This window comes from Nasonia vitripennis, chromosome 4, assembly GCF_009193385.2.
Source record: "Nasonia vitripennis strain AsymCx chromosome 4, Nvit_psr_1.1, whole genome shotgun sequence".
Lineage (NCBI taxonomy): Eukaryota > Metazoa > Arthropoda > Insecta > Hymenoptera > Pteromalidae > Nasonia > Nasonia vitripennis.
In genome coordinates this window covers 12,359,679-12,380,686 of record NC_045760.1, presented here as the reverse complement: position 1 = coordinate 12,380,686, position 21,008 = coordinate 12,359,679, and the positions used below count along the sequence as shown (strand labels likewise).

Here is a 21,008-nt window from a genome sequence, read left to right as displayed (position 1 = left end):
GCGCCCGAACGCGCTGAGAGAGAAAGAGCGAGAGCGAGAGCACTGGATTCTTTATGCGCGCTTGATGAACTGAGAGCAATCTGTGCTGCGCGCGATTGTTTTTGTTATGTCCTAATTGTCGAGAGCGACGAGAGGGTTTTATTGTGCGGAGGTTCAGCGAGAGATTTTTTAAATATTTTTTGCAATATTCTAGGGGTAAAAGGGATAATTAATTTTATGCGGTATGCTACGAATTTTCCGGGATTTTTATGAGCAGCGTCCGTACGCACTGAATGAAATTGCGCGGCGCGAAAATTGAAATATTAATTGTGGGATAGGCGAAACTTGACAATTTTCTGTCCGATAGTGGGAGAGCGCCGTCGTAATTAATTAACCAGTTTCGTGCGTATGACGCATATAAACGGGGATAAAAAACCTGCTGCAAGTGTGCTTTATTATGACGCATATATAATGCGTCACAAACACGCGGGGTCTGGCTCGTTGCACCGGCGTTGTGTTTTATCATTAAAGTTGAATTTTATCGGCAAACATAGAATTTATGGACAGGCGAAAAACTACCTCGGCGATATATTTTATTTCTATCCCCCCTGCCGTTGATCAGTTACGCTCATACCGGCGGTTATATTAATTTAAAATGACATTCTCGCAGGGCCAAATTGCTTTTTATTTAATTTGCGAATCAATTATTTAGCCGTGCGTTATTGTTTTTCAACAAATATAATCTATTTAAACTCGGTAGTATTATCTCGAGCTTCGATCACCCTCTCGGCGTTTTAAAATTATACGCATCAGCACTGACATCTTCCTTATTTTTTCAACACCCTCGATGCATATGTCTCGCCGCGCAAGGTTGCGAGATATCCGGCGCTAATCCACATCGCCGGGAGAAAAAAAAGAGTCAAAAATATCCATTGTATAATAAAGTGGTCCGGGATGAACTGAAAGCCATCACGCGCGGTATACAACAGATCCAGTGCGCAACGCAGAAAAAAAGGACAGCTGGCGCACCGGCAATCTTTATTTAGTAAAACCGTGCGTCGCCAGGATTCAAAGCATTTTGAGGCAAACGCTGGCTTTAATCTCCCGGCATCAAAGCACGTATGTGAGCGCGACGAAAAAAACCTTAGGAGTAGGCGGGCAAAGAGAGAGAGAGAGAGAGAGAGAGAGAATCGTCCGCGGTATGTATATATATATATATATATATATATATATATATATATATATATATATATATATATTTACGCGTCGCGCAGAGAAAATCCCTCGGCCGCGACAATAGAGCCGCTAAAATGACGTTTTTAGAATCTCCGCAGACAGCATGATCCTCTTGGCTGCTGTGTACTATACTCTGCATTTCTCTCTCTCCCTCTCGCTGGCTCGTGTACTTCCGCTCAGTGCTCGGCAATGTACAAAGAGATTGCGGGAAGCGGAACAATACTAGGTAATGATTATAGCGGCGTAGACATGTCGCTCCGTCTCTCGCTCTATCCGCTACCGCGAGCTGCATACGCAGACAGCGTGCGATATAAATTTCATTGTTAATTGCGAGAATAGCTTATTAGGGACAATTTATTTCTAGTCCGGCTGATGGAGCCCTGACGCATTCGGTGTATAATTAGCCTTACACACTGTTGCGGTATATGTAAGATATTCGCGCGGCGTGCTTTGAAGTTAATTTATTAGGCAACAAGAGTCAAAATCTGGGGCGCGTATACTTCTGCCAAAATTGAATTCTAGCTTGTGAGCGCGTTGATGGGAAAAAAATTAAAAGGTTCACTTTCTTCAACGCGCGCATGATGAGGCAATTTCGAAATTAATTTTTGCTTCCTCTTTGCGAGCCTTTGAGTCGCGCTGATATATGTACACACGGCGACGCGTTCGCAGCTAGGACTTTTTCAGAGAGACAACGAATCCATCCACGGGAGCGTGGAGAGGGTAATGAAAAAAGCGTCAAAGCGAATCTGGCCATATACTTACGAAATTAAGTGACGAGTATGACCGGCGTCTCGGCAAATTTTATCCGCGCAGTTTAACGCTCTTTGCGCTCCAATCTTCCGCGAGAGAAGAAAACCGCGTCGCTTAAAGCATCTCCCGCTCCCTGCGCAACCCCTTTATGCGATGACCCAACTTTGAAACTTTAACCATCCGAATCCACTTTGGCCACTTGATATTCTCTCTCTACTGTGAAGTAAAAAAAGAGTATAAGCCCCGTCGGGCGCGACCCTTCCCGTATTTACATAAATATTCGACAATACCTGCCTCTCGGCTCTTGCTGCCGGACGGCGGCGGCGGGCGCTCTACGCGCATCAGGAAAATCGCGTATACAAGGGAGACAGAGAGAGAGAGAGAGAGAGAGAGAGAGAGAGAGAGAGTCTCTCGTGCACTTAGCGTCGCACCGCCGCCGGATTTTCGCCGATCGGCTTAGTCCCTCCACCGCTTGCACCGGCGCTGTGTCTCTCGATCCTACCCAGCCCTGGCAGCTGTCGCCATCGTCGTCGGGTGTATAAGTAGTGCCCCTCTGGCCTATCGTCTGCCATTCCTCTTGTTCGAAGTCTATATAGACTGCTCTATCTCTCGCTCTCAAAGGCTCACAATGGATTTAATTTTGGTCTCCCTCGAAAACTTAATCTTCTCTCTGCCGCTTCACTCTTCCTCGCGCGCTCATCCTCTTTTTATCCGGCTGTGCGACGCGCTGCTGATGTCTCCCTCGCGTTTGACTCTTGCGCGCAATCTACACTCTCTCGCTCTCTCACTCCGTATCTGTCCTTCGTTTCGGCCACTTTTGGCAGTAAATCTTTCCGCACCCTCAAGGTCGGTAAGACAGGCTTCTCCCCCTCCCCCCTCGCTCTATCTGTCTCGCTTCTCTTTTTTATCTTGCCTCGACTAAAATAAGAACAGGATGCCTCGGGATTTGTAGCGAATACTCAAAGAACTCGTCCCTCCCGTGCGCGTTTGTTTCTTCCGAGGTTTTCTACGCTACTGCTACGGCTGCTCTTACTGTTTGTTTTTTTCTTCCTTTCTTTTGTTTTTTACGCTGCGTTAATTTCCGACTCGAGAAGCGACATGAATGCAGCTTGCACTCAATGGTAATAAAGCGCTGCTCCGCGTGCTTCTCCGCCGACATTCTTTCGGACTGTTTTTCTCCTCCTGGCTAATCTCTCGTCGAACAGTCGACGTACAAGTTATGATATTTTTGACTTCGATCGGAGAGTCATTTTAATGGCCAAACGGCTAAAAATAGCAGGAGCCACGACTCCTATGCTACAGCGGCGGCATTTTGGCGTTCATTATAATTCACCCTCGATTTAGTGCCGCCCATAACTCACGATCTCATTTCTCGGGGGCAATTAAACGCTCGAGGAAAAAGTCCCTGTTGCAGCTTGCTGAGTGATTTTTTTGTCGGACGCACCGACAAATATTCGGCTTGTGCGCGTCGCCGCGAGTTACCGTTTTCCTTCTCGTCATCAGAGGCTCCCCTTTAATTTTGCATCTTGTGATAAAATAGTAACAAGCGATTCATAAAAATTTCAACGAGAGCGTTCGTGCTTTTTTCCGCCACGAATCAGCAAAGAAATCGACGCAAACTTCTTGTAGGAGAAATTAAAGGGATTTACCGCAGATTTTCTCGATTCAAAGACAAATTGAACCGTAAGTAATCACGTTGGCCTTGGTCTGAGGGGGCGCCGCCGCTTCCACAGCCGCCGCGACGAAAGATAAAAAACCGCTGGCTTTAGCATTTTTATCAAAGTGCAATTTCCAGTAGCGACGATGAAGTGACGAGAGAAACTTCGTTTCGAAGAGAAAAAATTACGCGCGCCGGTTAGTCCCGCGCAGAGTTAACCGCCCGAGATGAGTATAAAGTATACATTTGCGCTAAAATAATATCACGGGAAAATATTTACTCAAACTTGCTGCATCATCATCGGCGAGTTTACATTTTGCAAACGAGCAGCATCTACAGATACACAGCAGCGTATTTCCTCACAAACCGTATCGCATCTTTCAAGCCCCTGCATTGTTTATCGCAAGTGCGTATAAAACCGCTTTTGCCCTCGCGCATTCACTCACTTCGAAAATCGCTCCGCGTTCCGCGGCAGATCTCCTCACAGGCGCGATAAATAAAACATGACCGCAGAGCGCGAGCTCGCGATACGTGCAGTCGGCATGACACACACACGGGAAAGACTTCACGACGGCGACGACTCCGTTTCTCTAAAGAGCCGGAGCTGCAGCCGCAAGTCAATCGCGAGCTCGTAAATCGAAAGCTCATCCGCGCGATTAAACTTGGCAAAAACAGCTTTGCGAAGCCGATACAGTTGCGCGTACGTACGCGAGCTCTATATCTATGTACGCTCGAGCGACGGCCCCGATAATGGATCTCTTCCTCGCGTCTTTATATATATTCTATATACATACTGAGAACGTATAGCCGCTACCCGCGCACCGATCTATACACCCCCGCGTCGTCGTCCGTCATCGCGGAAACGCGCAATTACACGGAAATCTATTGGCACAGAGTGTAGGAGCGAGAGGGCGGCCCATTAAACCAGAGCCGCAGAAATAATAGCCATACAAATTATTAGAAAGTTCTTTCATGCATACAAAGCGCCGTAGCGTCATTGTGCTCTGTCCCCTCGATACAGTGCGCCGCGACTCTTCAGTTTCGTCCTCTCGTCGTTCGGAGTCGCGCAGTATCGCTGAAATTGCGGGGAAGAAGTAGCGCAGAATCTGTAAAGCTCTCTTTCCCGAGACTAAAGGGAGGATCAGCCTTAGCGGAAGGAGAGGGATTGATTACAAAGCGCCGAATCTTATCGAGCGGATATGCTCCCCGGTGGCGCATCCGCGAATTACACCGCGTCATGCTCGTGATGCTTGCCACAGTACAGCGCTCGGCATATATATATATATATATATATATATATATATATATATATATATATATATATATATATATATATATATACTACAGTCTCGCCCAACTCGAGCTTGAATCATTGATAGAGGTATCGCGCAGTAGTCGGAGGAAAGGTATCTGCTATACATATACACAGCCAGAGCATCGGCGCTCGGCATCCCCGCGCGCGTGATTATAATTAATTCAAAGCCGTCGGAAATACTCGGCATTTGCCTGCTGCTGCTGCTGTCTCGGCCGCATATATCGCGAGTTTTGCCGATTCGTGCGCCATATAATTCCCGGGAACCTTATTAAGTACTTATGTAGTACGCGGATTGAGGTGGGGCCAATTCCGCGGCTATATACTGCGGTCGCGTTCGCGCGGGGGATAATTTAATTGTGGAACTTGGAGGAGCGAGAAAGAGAGGGAGAGAGCCGCGTTAAGAATCGATGCTAGCCGACAGTTTGAGAGTTTGCGTGTTTTCAGAATTGAGCGCGCCGCCGCCACCGCCGGATTCCGAGATGCTTTTCCCAGACTAGTTTTTCGCTCTCTGTGTATTTCGTGCGCTGGAGTGAAGCAAAGAGAGCGACGGTAATCGAACGCGGGTTCAATGAGCGTGTGATTGAGTTTTTGACTTTGAATGGCAAAGCGTGCAGAGCTGAGAGGAGTGAAGCAGTCGCTGGACACGCTGGTAAATAAATCGATGGAAAGGGCTCGCAACTGGCTATGTGCAACTCTTCTTTTCCTATAGGGGGATAATCGGCATTATTGTCGGAACATTCGACGGTGGGTGAGTATATTTTTCCGATGCGATGAATTCGTAATCGCGGGGAAAAAATATTATTTTCAGATTTCGCGATTCGTTCAAGTATATCTATAATCAGGGATCCAACTCGCGCGTGCCGCTGAGCGAAAGTCTACTTCAAAGCTCCACGAAAATGAGGCATCGATTTATGTACTTTCCGTGAAAAATTCTTCCGCTATATCGAGGAATATATGAAATTTTAAGCGAAAGAAATTTAATCTCCGAGGGATAAGATCGGAGAGGAGGAGCAAGTTGGACGTGATTTAGAAATCCCATATGAAATCCGAGCTGCGCGCGCATATAGCGTCGCGATAAAAGCGAGCAGTCGAATTGTACCTCGCGCCACGTTCAAAGCCGTCGGAAAAAAGTCGACTCGATCTACAATTTTATTGCAATATTTATTGAACGAGCTAGCATATCCTCCACGGAACGGTACGGAGCTGCTGACGAAAGAAGCTAAAAAAGCTCCACGTCTGCTCGGAGAAAAGGTCTACTGCTGAATATTGAAGTCTTAATCATATGGACTCGTCCCGGCTTTGAGAGAGAGAGAGAGAGAGAGAGAGAGAGAGAGAGAGAGAGAGAGAGAGAGAGAGAGAGCGAGAGAGAGAGAGAGAGAGAGAGAGAGAGAGAGAGAGAGAAAGAAAGAGAGAGAGAGAGAGAGAGAGAGAGAGAGAAAGAAAGAGAGAGAGAGAGACAGAGAGAGAGAGCCAGCGAACACGCGTATAAGCCAATAGCAAAGACTCGCGAGCGCCTTCGCGTATAATATAGCTCGAATCCATTTCATACCAAAAAGATTCCTAAGCCATCCCCCGGCTGCGCGCACAAAGCATAAAAGGTAGGAAAAGCCCGTAGCTGGCTAGATTTTAGCGACGACGCGAATGAAAAAGATGCGATCGGAAAAAAGTCCTCGTCCTCCCAGCGCAGCCGCTAAATCACACGGGGGTTGAAAACGAAGCTCGAAGGTCGGAGCTGGCTTCGCGGCGGCGGCGGCCCTCGCCAATTCCGGCGGAAGGTGCAGCCTCGTAATTCTGCCCCGTCCACTGCGCTCGATATTTCCGGCTCGCTTTCACGCACCGGCCTATACGCTTTTCACCGAAAAACTCGCGCGCGCTTGGTGTGCGAGCGAGCTTTCCGTCCTTCTCCTCTTCGTAGTCCGCGCCGTCGTCGTTTCTGCGGAAAGGGCTCGAGGAGGAGATCGGAAGGTGCTGAGGGAGAGACGGCGAAATAAAGAAAGATATATGGAGAGCGTGAGAATAAAAGGAGAGATGCGAGGGTAAGGGCTAGTAGGTATATAGCTATACTTTTGTCCGAGGAAAGGTGTATTAACAATTATGGGTAGGGTGAGGAATTAGACACGCCGATAGCGGCAATGACTTTCTTTTCGGGTTTCCTTTGTTGCGAGGGCTTCCGGGATAACGGTACACGTCGACTGCTTATCGTAAATTATACAGAATGTTTTGCTGCTGATGATTGTATTATACGAAAATATACAAGTTTCTCAGTGCAATTACCTATAATTCGAGGTGGAATTTGCCTTGTAAGTTTTCTCGTTAACTGGAAAGCCTCTTAGCTTCTCGGAGAAATAAAACTATCCGCGGCTAATTGCGCAGGCTTCGTATTATTTAAAAATTTATCGAGTCGATCTCATGCTTCGTGAAATACTTTTCTAGCGCCAAAGCGACATTTTCATGCTCTACGCGTAAACATTTCGTGCGCCTCCGACATTACAAAAATCCACGCTAAATTTCGCACAATAAACGCGTACTCGTGACGCGGTTTTCAATCTCCAACCCCGACGAGTGTAGTTGGGCTCGAGAATTATCTCAATTGTACTCGGGCATTCAGAATTTCGAAACGCGCGAAATTTAAACGCAACACAGTTTTATAAATAAATATTATAGATAAATAATATATTCCAGTCATTCGCGCGGACAATTTTTCTATAAAAAAATATATATATCTCGCGCGCCCGCTTTTTACAACAGGCTAGCTCGCGCGAATTGTCCGCGGCAAAACAACGAAATAATCCGCATTAAAAACACTTCCCTTCAGAGCGGTTCGCACGAAACTAACGAGAGAGAGAGAGAGAGAGAGAGAGAGAGAGAGAGAGAGAGAGAGAGAGAGAGAGAGGGAGGAAAAAGAGAGCAACGGCGTCGGAGCCAAAGCGAGTTGCCTGAACATTTTGTTCGGCGTCGCTTGAATGGGCCCGAGAACGGCGGGCGTTTGCTATCTGCGCGCAAGCGAGCGAACGTTTCCGCAGCTGAATAAAATATTGATAAACGGCGCTACAATAAATTATGAAAACGCCCGCTCGCAAGCTCGCGTGTGCTTGAAATGGTCCTTTCATTGTGCGGAATAACGCTGACATACGAAGTTTAGGAGTTTCAAATTGCGCAAATACGGGAATTTATACGCATCGAAGGGGAGTTTACGGGCCGTATATCGATTTTCGCATGCGGACGCGGCTATGTACTTTTGAATTGATAGAAATATTATTATCGATTTCGATTGGACTCTGCATATCGAGTGTAACGATCCTCTTAGCATCGCGACTGATCGGCGAGCGCTTACAACTTAGGCAACAAAACTTTTCGTCGAAAGCTGTCTTGCCGTTAGATTAATTGACTTGATTCTAGGTGCTATAGTCAGCCGTCGTTATTTCCGCAAACTTCAGAGCGTTAATTAGAAACGTTATTAGGGACAATTACGGAAGACGTATGACACCAATTATTGCACTTTGTCACTTCATTCGCGCTTCTCCCCTCTGGGCAGCTATATACGCGTCGTCGCGACGCGTATACTGCAGCGCCGCTGCCGCTGTCGCGCGCCACTGTCAGATTCTCTCTATAATAAATGCAATGTTTTGTCCGTCGGTTTCGCTTATTTTCCGTCGAGCTCGCGACCGCGCGCAATTAAAACTGCGCGCTCTTTTCCACTCTCCCTCTCGTCGTTCGCTCGAAATTTTTCCGCGAACCACCACTTTTATGACAGCTAGTTTCAACAATACTTCCGCCGTAAATTGTCGCGCGACATGATTGCCAGTGAACGCGTTGGAAAATAATACGCAAACAAATATCGCGGAATGAGATGAACGAGACGTATTCGTTGATTATTTCGCGGCGAAATTGAATCTGACAGAATCAGCGACGCTTGCGATGATTTTGCACATATTTTTCGCGACCGAATATAAAAGGGCATTTTTGACGGAGAGAATAAGGAATCTATTCGAGAGCTTTCACGGTAGCTGAGCGAGAAAGACGTTCAATTTATGAAGATCAAGACCGTAAATTCTGTTTATTTCAAATTTCACAGTGGCTGACCTCCGCTCTCTCGGTGCGCTGCATACGAAAGAGGTTTGCAAGACCGTTTCTATAGAAACTGCTGGAAAAAAGGAAAAAAAAAACAGCAGAACGCGCGCGGAGACTGCTTTTATTCAATCCGATAATTGCGATCGTGTGCCATCGCTCGATCGCAAGGTAAACAAAAATGTCACGAGACAGTCCGTGCGCGTGCGCGGCTCCGTATGTTTGCATTGTCAATATGTACTTTATTTTGCGAGCGATTGCACAGGCGAAAGGAACAGAGAGATTTTTGAAATAACAAATGTGTAAACGTGACTAACGCGGGTAATGGCTTTTTTTTCGAACGACTGTATTACAATATGGACCGACCAAGTGTCGCGTGGGTCCCAGCTCTTGAGCACGTGAAAATGAGCAAAGACGTGGGCTGAAATGGATTCGCGTTCGGGGTGAATACAAAGAGGCGCGGAAACTTTATGTCCCTTTGTTTTCGCGCTGCGTATGTGTTAGCGATTCAATTTAATAGATATAGTTATATCAAAGCTTACATATTTATACACAGCTGATATAATACGATTCGTAAATTGGAAGGAAGGTGTAAAGCATTTTAGGTATACACGCCTTGAAAAATGTCTCGCTGAATGAGAAGCTTATTGAAATTTGCCCTCCACTGTTCGAGCATCGAGATTAGAGCGACGAATTTGCAAGAATCTGCATTGGTTTTTGGCTTCTTGAGGATGTAATCCTGCGCAGACCGCCTCGCCTACGCTTCGTACTGCTGGACGCGAATCGCCTGAATATGCATAGGATATGCAAGGTACCTTAAATCACTCGCTGCTTTTGTTTGGATTCAATGAGATGAGGAGAGCGAAGAAAGCATTTTTATACATTTAATTCTTGAAACGCAAATTAATATTTCACATTACAGCCTTTTCGTGCGCAATATAATGAATATATTAATTTGAATACACTAATTAAGAAATTGTACGCAGGCGATTTATTCACGCGGAGCTGTAAATTAAACGACAAAATGAATTTGCATATTTTGATGAGAATCCGCCGCCGAACAACATCAAAATTTACGATCGTATATGTATAGATCAAGCTCGGTCGTATAATTTTATGATATTTCAATAATAGAGCGATTGTTTCACAATGTTCTCAAAAACGAATTCACCTCCCAGCGAGCAATAGAGTCGATATTGATCATAAAATGTACGAGTTAAACTGAATAATTTAATGCATCACTCGAATTTCATAAATATCTACTCACCCTCGAAAAATCGCGAAATCAAATCCACAGCCTGCAAATGTATTTGTCTAGCTGCTGCAGAAGTTTACTTATCGTAAAAGTTGCCAACGTCCCACATTCTCCGGCTCACCACGGGGACACACGACACACAAATCCAACTCCAAGTCGGTCCATCGGGCCCGAACCGCAATATTTTGATCCAGATTCGTGTTTGCCGAGAGGCGGGACACATAAAATATGTATATTTGCATAGCATACAATTATTTACCTATAGGGCAGAAGCGTGTGCGCGTCCAGGTACATACCTCCCTGGGAATCGTGATTTTAAAAGTCGTGTGCTGGCGCTCGCACACATGTGGCACGCCGAGTTGATTGACACACACACACACACACACACAGCTTACACGACATAGAAAGTCAGCGAGTCCCTCGCCGTCACGTTCCAAACGGCAAAGGCGAAAAATTCGTTTTATAGCCCATTGTACTCGTGTTGTGGTTAAAGCCAACTGATTGCGCCGCGACTCGCAAGTATTGTCCGAGCTGTCGAGCCGTGTTCTCCTTATTCGAGCTGTGGCTCGAGCCACGTATGTATAGGTACAGATACGTTCGTACCAGCCTCTGTGGATGTGTAGAGCGCGCTGCCCTACAGGCTGTTTTGGAGGAGAGAAATTCCCGTATTACGGACTTGTTCGTTTCAAGCGCGGCTAAATTGAAAGTCAACATATTTTTCCCTGCGACGCGGCCGGCTTTCGAGATATTCGTCGTAATTTTTTGCGCTACTCCGAGCTGTCAACGGTGGCATTGTCGCGCTGGATGGAATGCATACATTTCTCCGCTGGATATGACTGGCAGGCTAGGTCGAAGCAAATAAGGTATTGATTGAGAAGTCTTGCGAGGGCTTCCCTTCGATTCTCTTATTAAGCTCGTATTTATACGAACTTTCTCTCTGTTCCTCTGCTCGGAAATTCAAAATTTTATCCTCGCATCTTTGCGCCTGAAATAATATTTTTTTTCGCATGCGTTCACTGTTACGAGAAATAATTTATCAAGGTCTGCGGCTGCGCTGTTTATACCAGAGCCCATGACGTATACTTATCAACCACTGAACCGTATAGAGAAACATTACAATTTATCTATGTGGACGATCATTATGTCTCTTTCTTCTTATACTCGGTCCACACGGACTAATGCAATTTCGGGCCCTGTAATTTATGAGGGTGTAAAAAGTGTTTACTACGAGATGACATTTACGGTCACTTTCAAATGTCATTTTGACACTTTATGTATTTCGACGTTACCTCGGAATATTGCATTTGTATATGTTGCTACAAACACTTTGTGAAATAAAAATACGAATTCGATATTTTTCTGCGCAAGACTTTTCCATCAGTTCGATGGCATATGAAAAAACTTTTTGCATCGAGATATATATGCAACGTGTGTTTAAAGTCTATTAAAAAGTATAAGTCGTATTGTATTGATTGCGAGGAAACAAACTTGCCAAGAAGTATTTAATACTTTTTTAATATCCGTTAGTGACTTTCGTGTTCTTTAAGTAGATCAGACGTAAATTTCAAATTAAATAAATTAAATTCCTGGTTTGAAGCGATGTTTCAAAAGTTTCATCTTTGCTCTACAAAACGCCGCGAGCACTCGCTCTTGAACTAGAGGGGGATATCGATTATAGTTACCCATACTTTTCGTTTCTCATTAATGCGCGTAGTAGATCGTAAAATTCCAGCTTACACAGCTGTACTCAAATTATAATATTAAAAGTTGAATTAAACTTTTTTGAAATTAAACGCACATATAGTAAGCCGCTATCAAGATCTTGCCAAGTTGTTTTCGACTTCATAGATATTGCTATTAATAATGTCGACTGTCAGCCAAAAAAAATTCATATAGATAATCGATCTATGTTGCCACAAAAAATCTGTAAGTTTCGAAGAAATCGCCAGTGGAATTAAAAGTCACGAGGAGATCTAAAGATACGCCTACAAATAATCGAAACGTCGTTTGTCTATAGCCATACTGAAGTACAATTAATCAAGTTCTTCAGCTGTCGTTAGTAGCCGAGCGTATAAAGCCGCCCGCATTAACAATGTGAATTTAAAAGCCAGCAAGCGATAGGGAAAAATTATGAAGCTTGACAGCGGCTGCATCCCCGTTTTGGAGTTGAATTGTTGTTTTGTGACTTGCACTTTTGTTTCAAATTACTCGCGCTGCGGTCGATGACTGAGCGACTCCTTTCTACCAATTTTTTTCCCAAGGTATCGTTACGTTTTTTTGCAAGTACAATAATTATAGCTATACATAGCATCGATTGAGAAAAACCTGTTCCGAAAATTATTTTCGATTCATCTCTGTAGAAATGTACGTACCTATACATCGATTGTCGATCCATTAGTCAAATGCTGAGTAAGCTGACAGAAACAAAGGGCTCGGTCCTTCATGTTTTCACAATCGGAAGTGGTGAAAAATTGGACCTTAAAAAGATGCTGATAGCGCAGATAAAGAAACTTAAGAGGATGGCGTGGATGTGACGGGTTAGAAGCGACGTTTTTCTCTTGAAGGGGACAACTGCTGTACTTTTCGGTACTTAGGAGCCAGAAGCAGTTCTTCGCGCGACGAAACCGCCTATTTACTTATACAAATGATCACCGATTTTCATTCTATCCAGGGGGAGAAAAAATGTGTGAGAATCTTATATTTTCCCGGAAGTTTATGCCGCGAACGAAGACGATAAATATCTGTCAAATTTGTCAACAAGATACTCTAGTAGATAAAAAATAACAGCCATACACTTGAAACATTCTTGAGTTATTAAAAAATCGCGGAGTCTTCGTAGGGAAGAATGAAAACATTAGATTGTACTTCGTAATGCGTTAACTTTTATGAATTCATTTTAGGGAAATTTTACCACTTGCTTGAATTGATCTCTTTAAAATTTTGTGAGCCGAGATTTTACGACATAGTAAAACTGTCATTTCTTCAGCGAGTTCTCGTCGTCACATGTAATGACGTTCGGGTGATTGCATATTTTTCAAAATTCCAAATTCTTATAAGGCGGATTTCGTTATTCAGTCACTTTCGTTTAAAATCTTTTCGCACATAAACTTGGAAGTCGCAAAATTCTCGCACAGTATGAAACAATGAGTCAACTATAGTATTTATCTTCTACTCGTTACTACACTGATTGTTATAGAGGCTTAAAAACTAATAATAATCAACAGTTTCGCCCGAGCTTTCCGAAACAATGAACGAATTTCCCCCCAAGAAAGTCTTTATCATCAGATTGAGCTCAGAACTTGGAAACTTACGGGACCCGTTGTTCTTACACAGGAATACTTCCGGCGCTCGTCGTCATTCCCTATATTATAAGCCCGCCGCGGCGGCGTCGGTTGCGCAGGCAGCTGTGCAGCCCGCGGCGCGCGAAAACTCGCACACACACACCTATGCAGACTCGTAGAAAGCGCGGGAGCGGTTCTATAGGTATACGAAAGCCCCGCAAATTATTCCCAAATGTAGGGAACGTGTTTATCACGGGAAGACCCGTCCATCCAGGGACGCATTCGCCGGGTCTCCGCGCAAACTTTGCGGTGCCAGCAGCAGCCGGAGCTCGCTAGCTCGAATTTAACGAGTATATACACATTATGAGGCCTCCACGCCCGAACTCCTCAGCATGTAATAAGAGATGTTTACTCATTACTTCACTTGCTAGCTCGCATCCCATCTCTGCTCTCTATCTCTCTTTCTCTCTGCGGCGTGTGGATGCTTACACAACTAAAGCAACCTTTCCTTTTTGCCCATAGCGCTGCAGCCAGCGTCGACGGCAGCCGCCCCCCTGATGATGCAAAACGAGATTCGAATAAACTTTCCAAGTTCCGCAGAGCCGCGCGACGATGACACGACGGGGAGGAAACTTTGAAACGGCGCTCGTCGCCGGAAATCCGACGGCAGTGGTACAGTGCGTGCAACTACCTATACCGTGCGCCTTTCTACGCGGAGGCAGCTGTTTCGTCAAGGGATTGAGAGAGAGAGGGAGAAAGAGAAGAAACGATTGGTTCGCCAAGTGCACCGTGGAGAAACACCGGCGTAATACGCCAGCACCTTGATATATTATGCAAACCAGACAGACGCGCGAGATAATAATAAATGAAGACGATTCATGATGTGCGCGAGCGAGCGGTGCGAAATGCCGTCGCGCACGTTGTGTTTGCGATACGAGCAGGATAGCTCTATACGTACATTGGCAAGGAGACAGCCTTTTAAAGTCTCAATTTCGAATACTCGCAGTCGAGGGCTGACGCGTGCGTCACTATTTGGAATGTGAGGTTTTTTTTTCAAAATATTTTTGCGAACTTTAGACGAAAACGTCACAATAATTGAAAGCAGCGGAAGCCTATTATAGTTATAGATTGCCGATGCATTTTTTGCCAAGTATTCGAAACGCTCGCTCCAACAATGTATTATATCTCTCAGCAGCGTAGGAAAGCTGCTGTCCATGTATCTTCGCACTCTCTCTTTCCGCGAGTGCTTGCGGCGGATACATATACATATACATACACCTCTACAATACATAAATCTCTGGCACGCATCCATCGAGATCCGCTGCTGCAGAAGCGCGGCGCGTCTGGTTCGGCGCCCTGTGGATTTGAGTCAGGGACACGAGGACGCGCTCGCGAAACGCGAAAGAGAGAAAGAAACATGACGAAAAAGAATAGAGTCTGCGCTGTATATGCAGTAGTGTAGAGCCGCTGCTCGCCGAGCCGTGCTTCCCGAGACGTGCAGAGAGTGAGTTTCTGGCCTATCTCCACCCGCTTCCGCACACACATACGGACACACCTACACAGGACCAGTGACTCATGCAGCGACGGAAAACATATACATAGCGCAAGCTCGACGTGCTCCCTCGCTCTCGCGACGTGTTGTGCGCGCTTTTCTTTCTCCGTCATTCTCCGCGGCCTCCTTGTCGAGCCGAGCAGTCACTCTCGATTTCTCTGTTTGTATACATTGTAGAGCAGAGTACGTGCAACAAACGATCTCTCGCGGTGTGGCTCTCCCTGTACTGCGCGCGCGTGCGCTTGTCCATGTTGACTTGAAATAAATGAGCTACTGCTGTACGACGCTCTTTGTTTTTTCATCCTCTCCTCTGGAAGGGTATTAATGAAGAGGTGTGGATGCGATGATTAGTACAAATTTTTATATTTATAACGAGCGATCCTCGAATCGTGTCACGTGTTCTTACCATAAATTAACTTTCGCGCGCATTTATAAACTGCTGGCGAACTTTGCGCGCGGAGCTTTTGAAACGTTAACTGTATATTTATAGCCGTCAATCTATTATTCATAGAGGCGTTTTATTTTTATACCAAGCACAACAGTTATAGGTATGCCGGAAACTTTCCCGCGTGGTAAGTACTTCACGACAGCTGCTTGTTCTGTGATATTTCCACGGTATAAGTATCGACATAGATGTATACTTACTGCTTACCTATACGCGTACGCCGAATAGACCTATATACAGCTAGCATATTTTGTATACAGCATTACTAATTACCGCGTACCAGCAGCTAGACTATAGAGAAGACGGGGATAACAGTCAATTAATCAAGTATCTCCCCGCCTCGGCTATAGACCCTCATCTCTCATTTTTTTCCTTCATCCGCCTGTGTAATACGCCTATATATGAAGAGTACACTGCACCCTATCTCTCCTCCCAGCTGCAGCAGCCGTCGTCGTTCACCGGCAACCGACTGACGCATATACCTACTATATGCGCGTATATCGGGGGTGGATGCGTTCGACGCGCGCCATACGAGGAATAGGACGGCCCGTGTACGTATAGTCGACTTTGTCTTCCCCGCGCGTATTTATTACAATGTTCACAGAGCGACGCGCGCCATAATACACCCGCCCACGCGCCCGGCCGCGTTGTCATATTTCTATGTAAATGTCCGCACTCGCATTTGTGTAATTGCGAGCCGCTCGTCGTTCCTTTTACGCGTTAGTCCTTCTCTCTCGTTCTATTCCTTTGCACTCGCTACTCCTGTTTTTCATTTTGCCTGCCACGCTGAGAGAGCGCATCTTGCGCGCACGCGAGAGTTCAAAGAGCGCGAATAGAAGAGGGTGTTCCGTGATTTCTTGAATTCGGACGGCGAGGGTCGCGCGCTGGGAAATTTTTTTCTGCGCCATACTTGCAACCTTGATAAGAGAGAACAAAGTGCGTGCGAGCACCGTTGTTCTTTTTGCATTCGTGAAAAAAGAAAAAAAATACGAGCGGGCGAACGCGAACCGGGGGAAAAAGTTCTTTGGGAACACGGCAAGTCGTCGGTTTTATGGGGAGCGAGCTAGCTGGCGGAAATCGTGCTTATTCGAGATTGCTGAGTCGTGGAGTTGCGAAAAATTTATCGTGGGCTTCGTTGCAGTCTGCCGGTCTGCGAGATTATTTATACAAGGAAAGAGGGGATCGTAACGTGTATGCGAGTCAGAAATACATATACAAGCTCGTTTGAAAAGTTTGGCCTGGATGAGCGAACGAAAAATGAAAATGATTGACAATGAATTTTTGGTGCGATTCGAAATTCCTTTTTGCATTGCGTACGTGCGATTTTCTTGAATAACTAAACATAAAACAGCCTATGCGAGAACGGACATTTGTAAATTATAGGAAGCACGATTAAGTGCACCCTAATTGATATCGATTTTAATATTCAAACGTTTATGGGCGATACGAGGAAACTGCTCGATTAAGCGAAAAATGCATATTTATGAAATACGAAAGTCCGCCACTTTTTTGCGCTTTGTTGTTTGTCACTATATAGGTTCTCGCGAATGGAATCGCTGTACCCACCATGTCATTAACGGGATGAAGCGAAAACGCGCACGGCTCTTTCAGCTCGGGAATTAACTGGTTTTAATTACATATTATGCTAATGCTCATCTCGTCAAACTGTTGTGGGTTCGATTTTTCGAGGAAGAGTCGAGAGGAGAGTATTATAGGCTGCATCTGTGCGTAAACCGCATAATGAAAGCTTATAGGAAAGTTTAGTTTGAGCTGGAATTTTCGAAAATGCGACGACGACCAGACGAGGCAAACTCTCCTACGGACCTGTAAAATAAAGCAGCTTTCCGTAACTTTAGAGCATTTGCAAGTTGTACGGCTTCGCTACAATAATTTTGAAAACTTGAGTATCGGTTCTGCCTGGAAGTAGACAGCTTGCAGCTCGTCATCAGAAGCGGAGGAGCGGATACTGTTTCCTTGATGAAGTTTTGCGGGAGATTAAAGCAATTTGAGCCTATATTTTTATTCGTACATTAATGACGTGAGCTTTATCAAAACTTTTAAAAAAGTACTTTTTTCTAAATTTTTGCACTCTCAGTACATAGAGAGTTGAGTAGGCTAATTCTGAGTTGTAAGGTATGCGTGATAAGAGAGCAGACGTGAATATTTGCAAAGAAATGATGAAGAACATCAACAACTATACTATGTAGGTAGAAAATTACTAAAGGTGGTGAACGCCAATTTTTTCAGTGTACTACATTCTTAATTCATTAGCGATATGGCACACACGCAATGAAGGTTTTCCTTATTGAGACGATAACATCGCGACCTTATACTTATTTACGTTGTTATGAGTAGTAGAAATGCATCGCGAGCTCAAATGACCCCTGCAGTTTGCTACCTGTATTTTCGGCTTATCAACTGCGATTGACCGGCGTTGCTGGGCTAATTACTCGAGCACGTTTTAGTTCCCACAGACTACTCGAGTAGTGTACACACCTCCCTTTTCTTCTTTTATTGAATCCCTTATGCATTTTTGCTCACTTATTATTCCTATATCAACAATCGAAAAATATAATAAACAAAGTTTAGTCTAAGATTTAATGTCACAAGTTTATTAGTATACATTAAACGTTAAATACGATCGGTGACATGCAGCAACGTGTACTCGGATGAATTGATTATTTATTATTCTCCAGCTTACTTGGAATAAGTCTCCTGATTGGGATATACTTTGGCTTTTGTAGTAAGCAGAATAGTGTCAATGAATATTTGTTTGGTGGTAAAACGATGGGATATGTTCCTGTTGCTATAAGCATTTTAGTCAGGTGGGTCTAAAATCGTATTTACATTTTCTATCATACGTTATTTTATGAATATCTTCCGAAGTTTGCTGTCAGGAATAACGTTTTTGGGAATACCTGCTGAAGTTTACTTTCACGGATGCCAGTACTTTTTGTCTACTATTAATACTATCTGCACTGGCTTGATGACAGCTTATGTTTTTATGCCCGTTTTTTATAACCTACAAGTATCTAATACGTATGAATTTTTGGAACTGCGATTCTCGAGACGAGCTCGAAGTTTTGCATCTACTCTGTACATACTATCTCTTATAATGTACGTTCCTATTATTATCTACGTGCCGGCTGTTGCATTTTCTGAAGTTACTGGATACAGTATTCACCTAATTACTCCTGTACTTTGCATAATTTGCGTTAGTTATACTTCAATGGTAAGATTCGCTTTACCGATGTGATGTAATGCAACACGAAAAATCATGATTTTAATATTCAGGGTGGAGTAAAAGCTGTAGTTTGGACTAATACTATACAGTTTGTATTTACGGTTGGAGGACTAGTTACGATTCTCGTTATTGGAATTAGATCCGTCGGCGGATTTCTTAATATGTGGAGAATTTCCAACGAAGGAGGAAGACTTGAAATTTTTTAGTAAAATCACATATTATATAATTAAAAAATCATAATTGTATTTAACATCTTCTGTCATGGTATGTATATTTTTTCAGTTTTAATCCGAGTTCATTTGTTCATAATTTCTTTTGGACAATGACAGTAGGAACTATATTTTCGTCCGTAAGCAATTTTGCCGTTAGCCAAAAATTTATCCAGAGATTTTTAGCTATTAAAACACGAGCTGATATAAATAAGTAATTGTATAGATTTAGATAAGAGATACCCTACATTGTACATACGAGCGAAAATAAAATAAAATTATTTTACATTGTTTCAGAGCTATACTGCTAAAGACAGTAGGTACTATAATAATTGATATTTGCGTGGTCTTCACCGGACTTGCCATGTACACCAAGTATTATGATTGTGATCCTACAAGTGCAAAAGTAAGTTCTATCTAAAGTTTCACAATATATTTTTAGCTAATTCGCATTTATTGCTATTCTTACTGTATATTTTATTCCTGACATGATTTTTCTTTCTTTGTAAGCTAATACAACAGAATGACGAAATTGTTCCCTACTATCTTATGGATATAACAAAGAATATACCAGGTATATCTGGTATGTTTCTCGCTGGCATAGTAAGTTCTACTTTATCTACAACAAGTGCTAGTATTAATGCTTTATCTGGACTTGTTTACGATGGTTTCATTGACCCATGGATAGCTAAAAATGCAAATAAAGATGTCAAAGCTGCTAATATCATGAAGGTTTCTAACATTGAGCCGATAGTTCTATAATTACTATAGAATACTCATACCTCATACAGTAACAAATGATATCTATTTTATAATATTTTCAGGTGGTTTCCATAGCTATTGGATTTATTAGTATCATTTTGATTTTCGTCATTGAACATATAGAGACAGTATTAGAAATTTCTTACAGTATCCGTGGAACAGTAGATGGACCGATTTTAGGTCTATTTATTCTTGGTATATGCGTACCATGCGTGGGAAACAAAGGAGCATTGACCGGCGCTTGCGTAGCTTTATTTTTTATATCAATAATCGTAATAGGATCTAAATGCCACATAAATAAAACTTTACGTTATTCAAATTTGCCTTTAAGTGTTAAAAATTGTCCCTATCATTTAAATGAAACTCTTTCTGAAACTACGACACCGCCACCTGTTAATCCAAACGATGAACCCATGATACTTTTTAAAATCTCATTTTTATTCTTTGTTTTTTTCGGATCAGTTATAACCGTGGTTGTAGCAGTATCAACGAGTCTTTTAATAGGGGAGTCTGACGTTTCAAAGGTCGACCCTGAACATATTACTCCGTTAATTCGAAGGTAATAAAAACTTTTATGTTATATAACACTTTGATTATATCTTTATTTGTTTATAGTAGAAATTGCGTGACTGAATACTAACATATCATTTTTAGATTTTTGCCTAAAAAAAGAATTTTGAGGCAACTTTGAATGTAATTCATCAACAAGAACACTTGATCGAAGGAAGAGATAACGAAATTTAGCAGTTTTTAAAATATCATATTCTATATAATGCATAAATCATATCTACTAGATCCGCCTGAAAATAGAACTGGATAACTTATTATGATAAGAGGAGTTGCCAGAAAATTTTTTGGGCCCAATTACAATTTTTGCTGTGGTAATCGTGTAACGCTAACAATATTATTATTAAGGATACTTGGAAAAGTTGCGAAGAAAGTTTCCAAATTTCAAAATCATGCAGAGCTAAAGAAATGTTTTCATAACTACGAGATGCAAGAAATTCAAGCTAAATAAACAATACTTTAAAAAAATCTAAATTCTAAGTAAAAAAAAACAGTGCAGTGTGATACGTAAATCTTAGCGTCATTAATTTAATCCAAAATACTGTCGAACACGAGACTAGAAGATCCACCCTCGAAAGGAATTAAAAATAATACCAGTCTACGAGCTGAGAATGTCTATAAAAATTCATTATACGAAAATGCGACGATAGACACACTCCGAACTCGGCTAGCGCAGCTCTCCTTGCAA

General features: G+C 43.3%; 2 protein-coding genes across 2 annotated transcripts in view; one reads left to right on the top strand and one right to left on the bottom strand.

Annotated features, from left to right (window-relative positions):
• The window catches only part of LOC100119509 (protein vestigial), a 397,514-nt gene that overhangs the window by 176,218 nt on the left and 200,288 nt on the right, over window positions 1–21,008 (bottom strand). The window lies entirely within an intron of this gene.
• Window positions 17,673–20,802, top strand: LOC100120224 (sodium-coupled monocarboxylate transporter 2). The gene is made up of 8 exons (XM_008209901.3): window positions 17,673–18,363; window positions 18,425–18,770; window positions 18,833–18,987; window positions 19,065–19,205; window positions 19,289–19,397; window positions 19,502–19,723; window positions 19,816–20,312; window positions 20,408–20,802. Exons 1-8 carry the CDS (start codon window positions 18,326–18,328, stop codon window positions 20,442–20,444), a joined length of 1,545 nt encoding a protein of 514 aa, XP_008208123.2. The 5' UTR covers window positions 17,673–18,325; the 3' UTR covers window positions 20,445–20,802.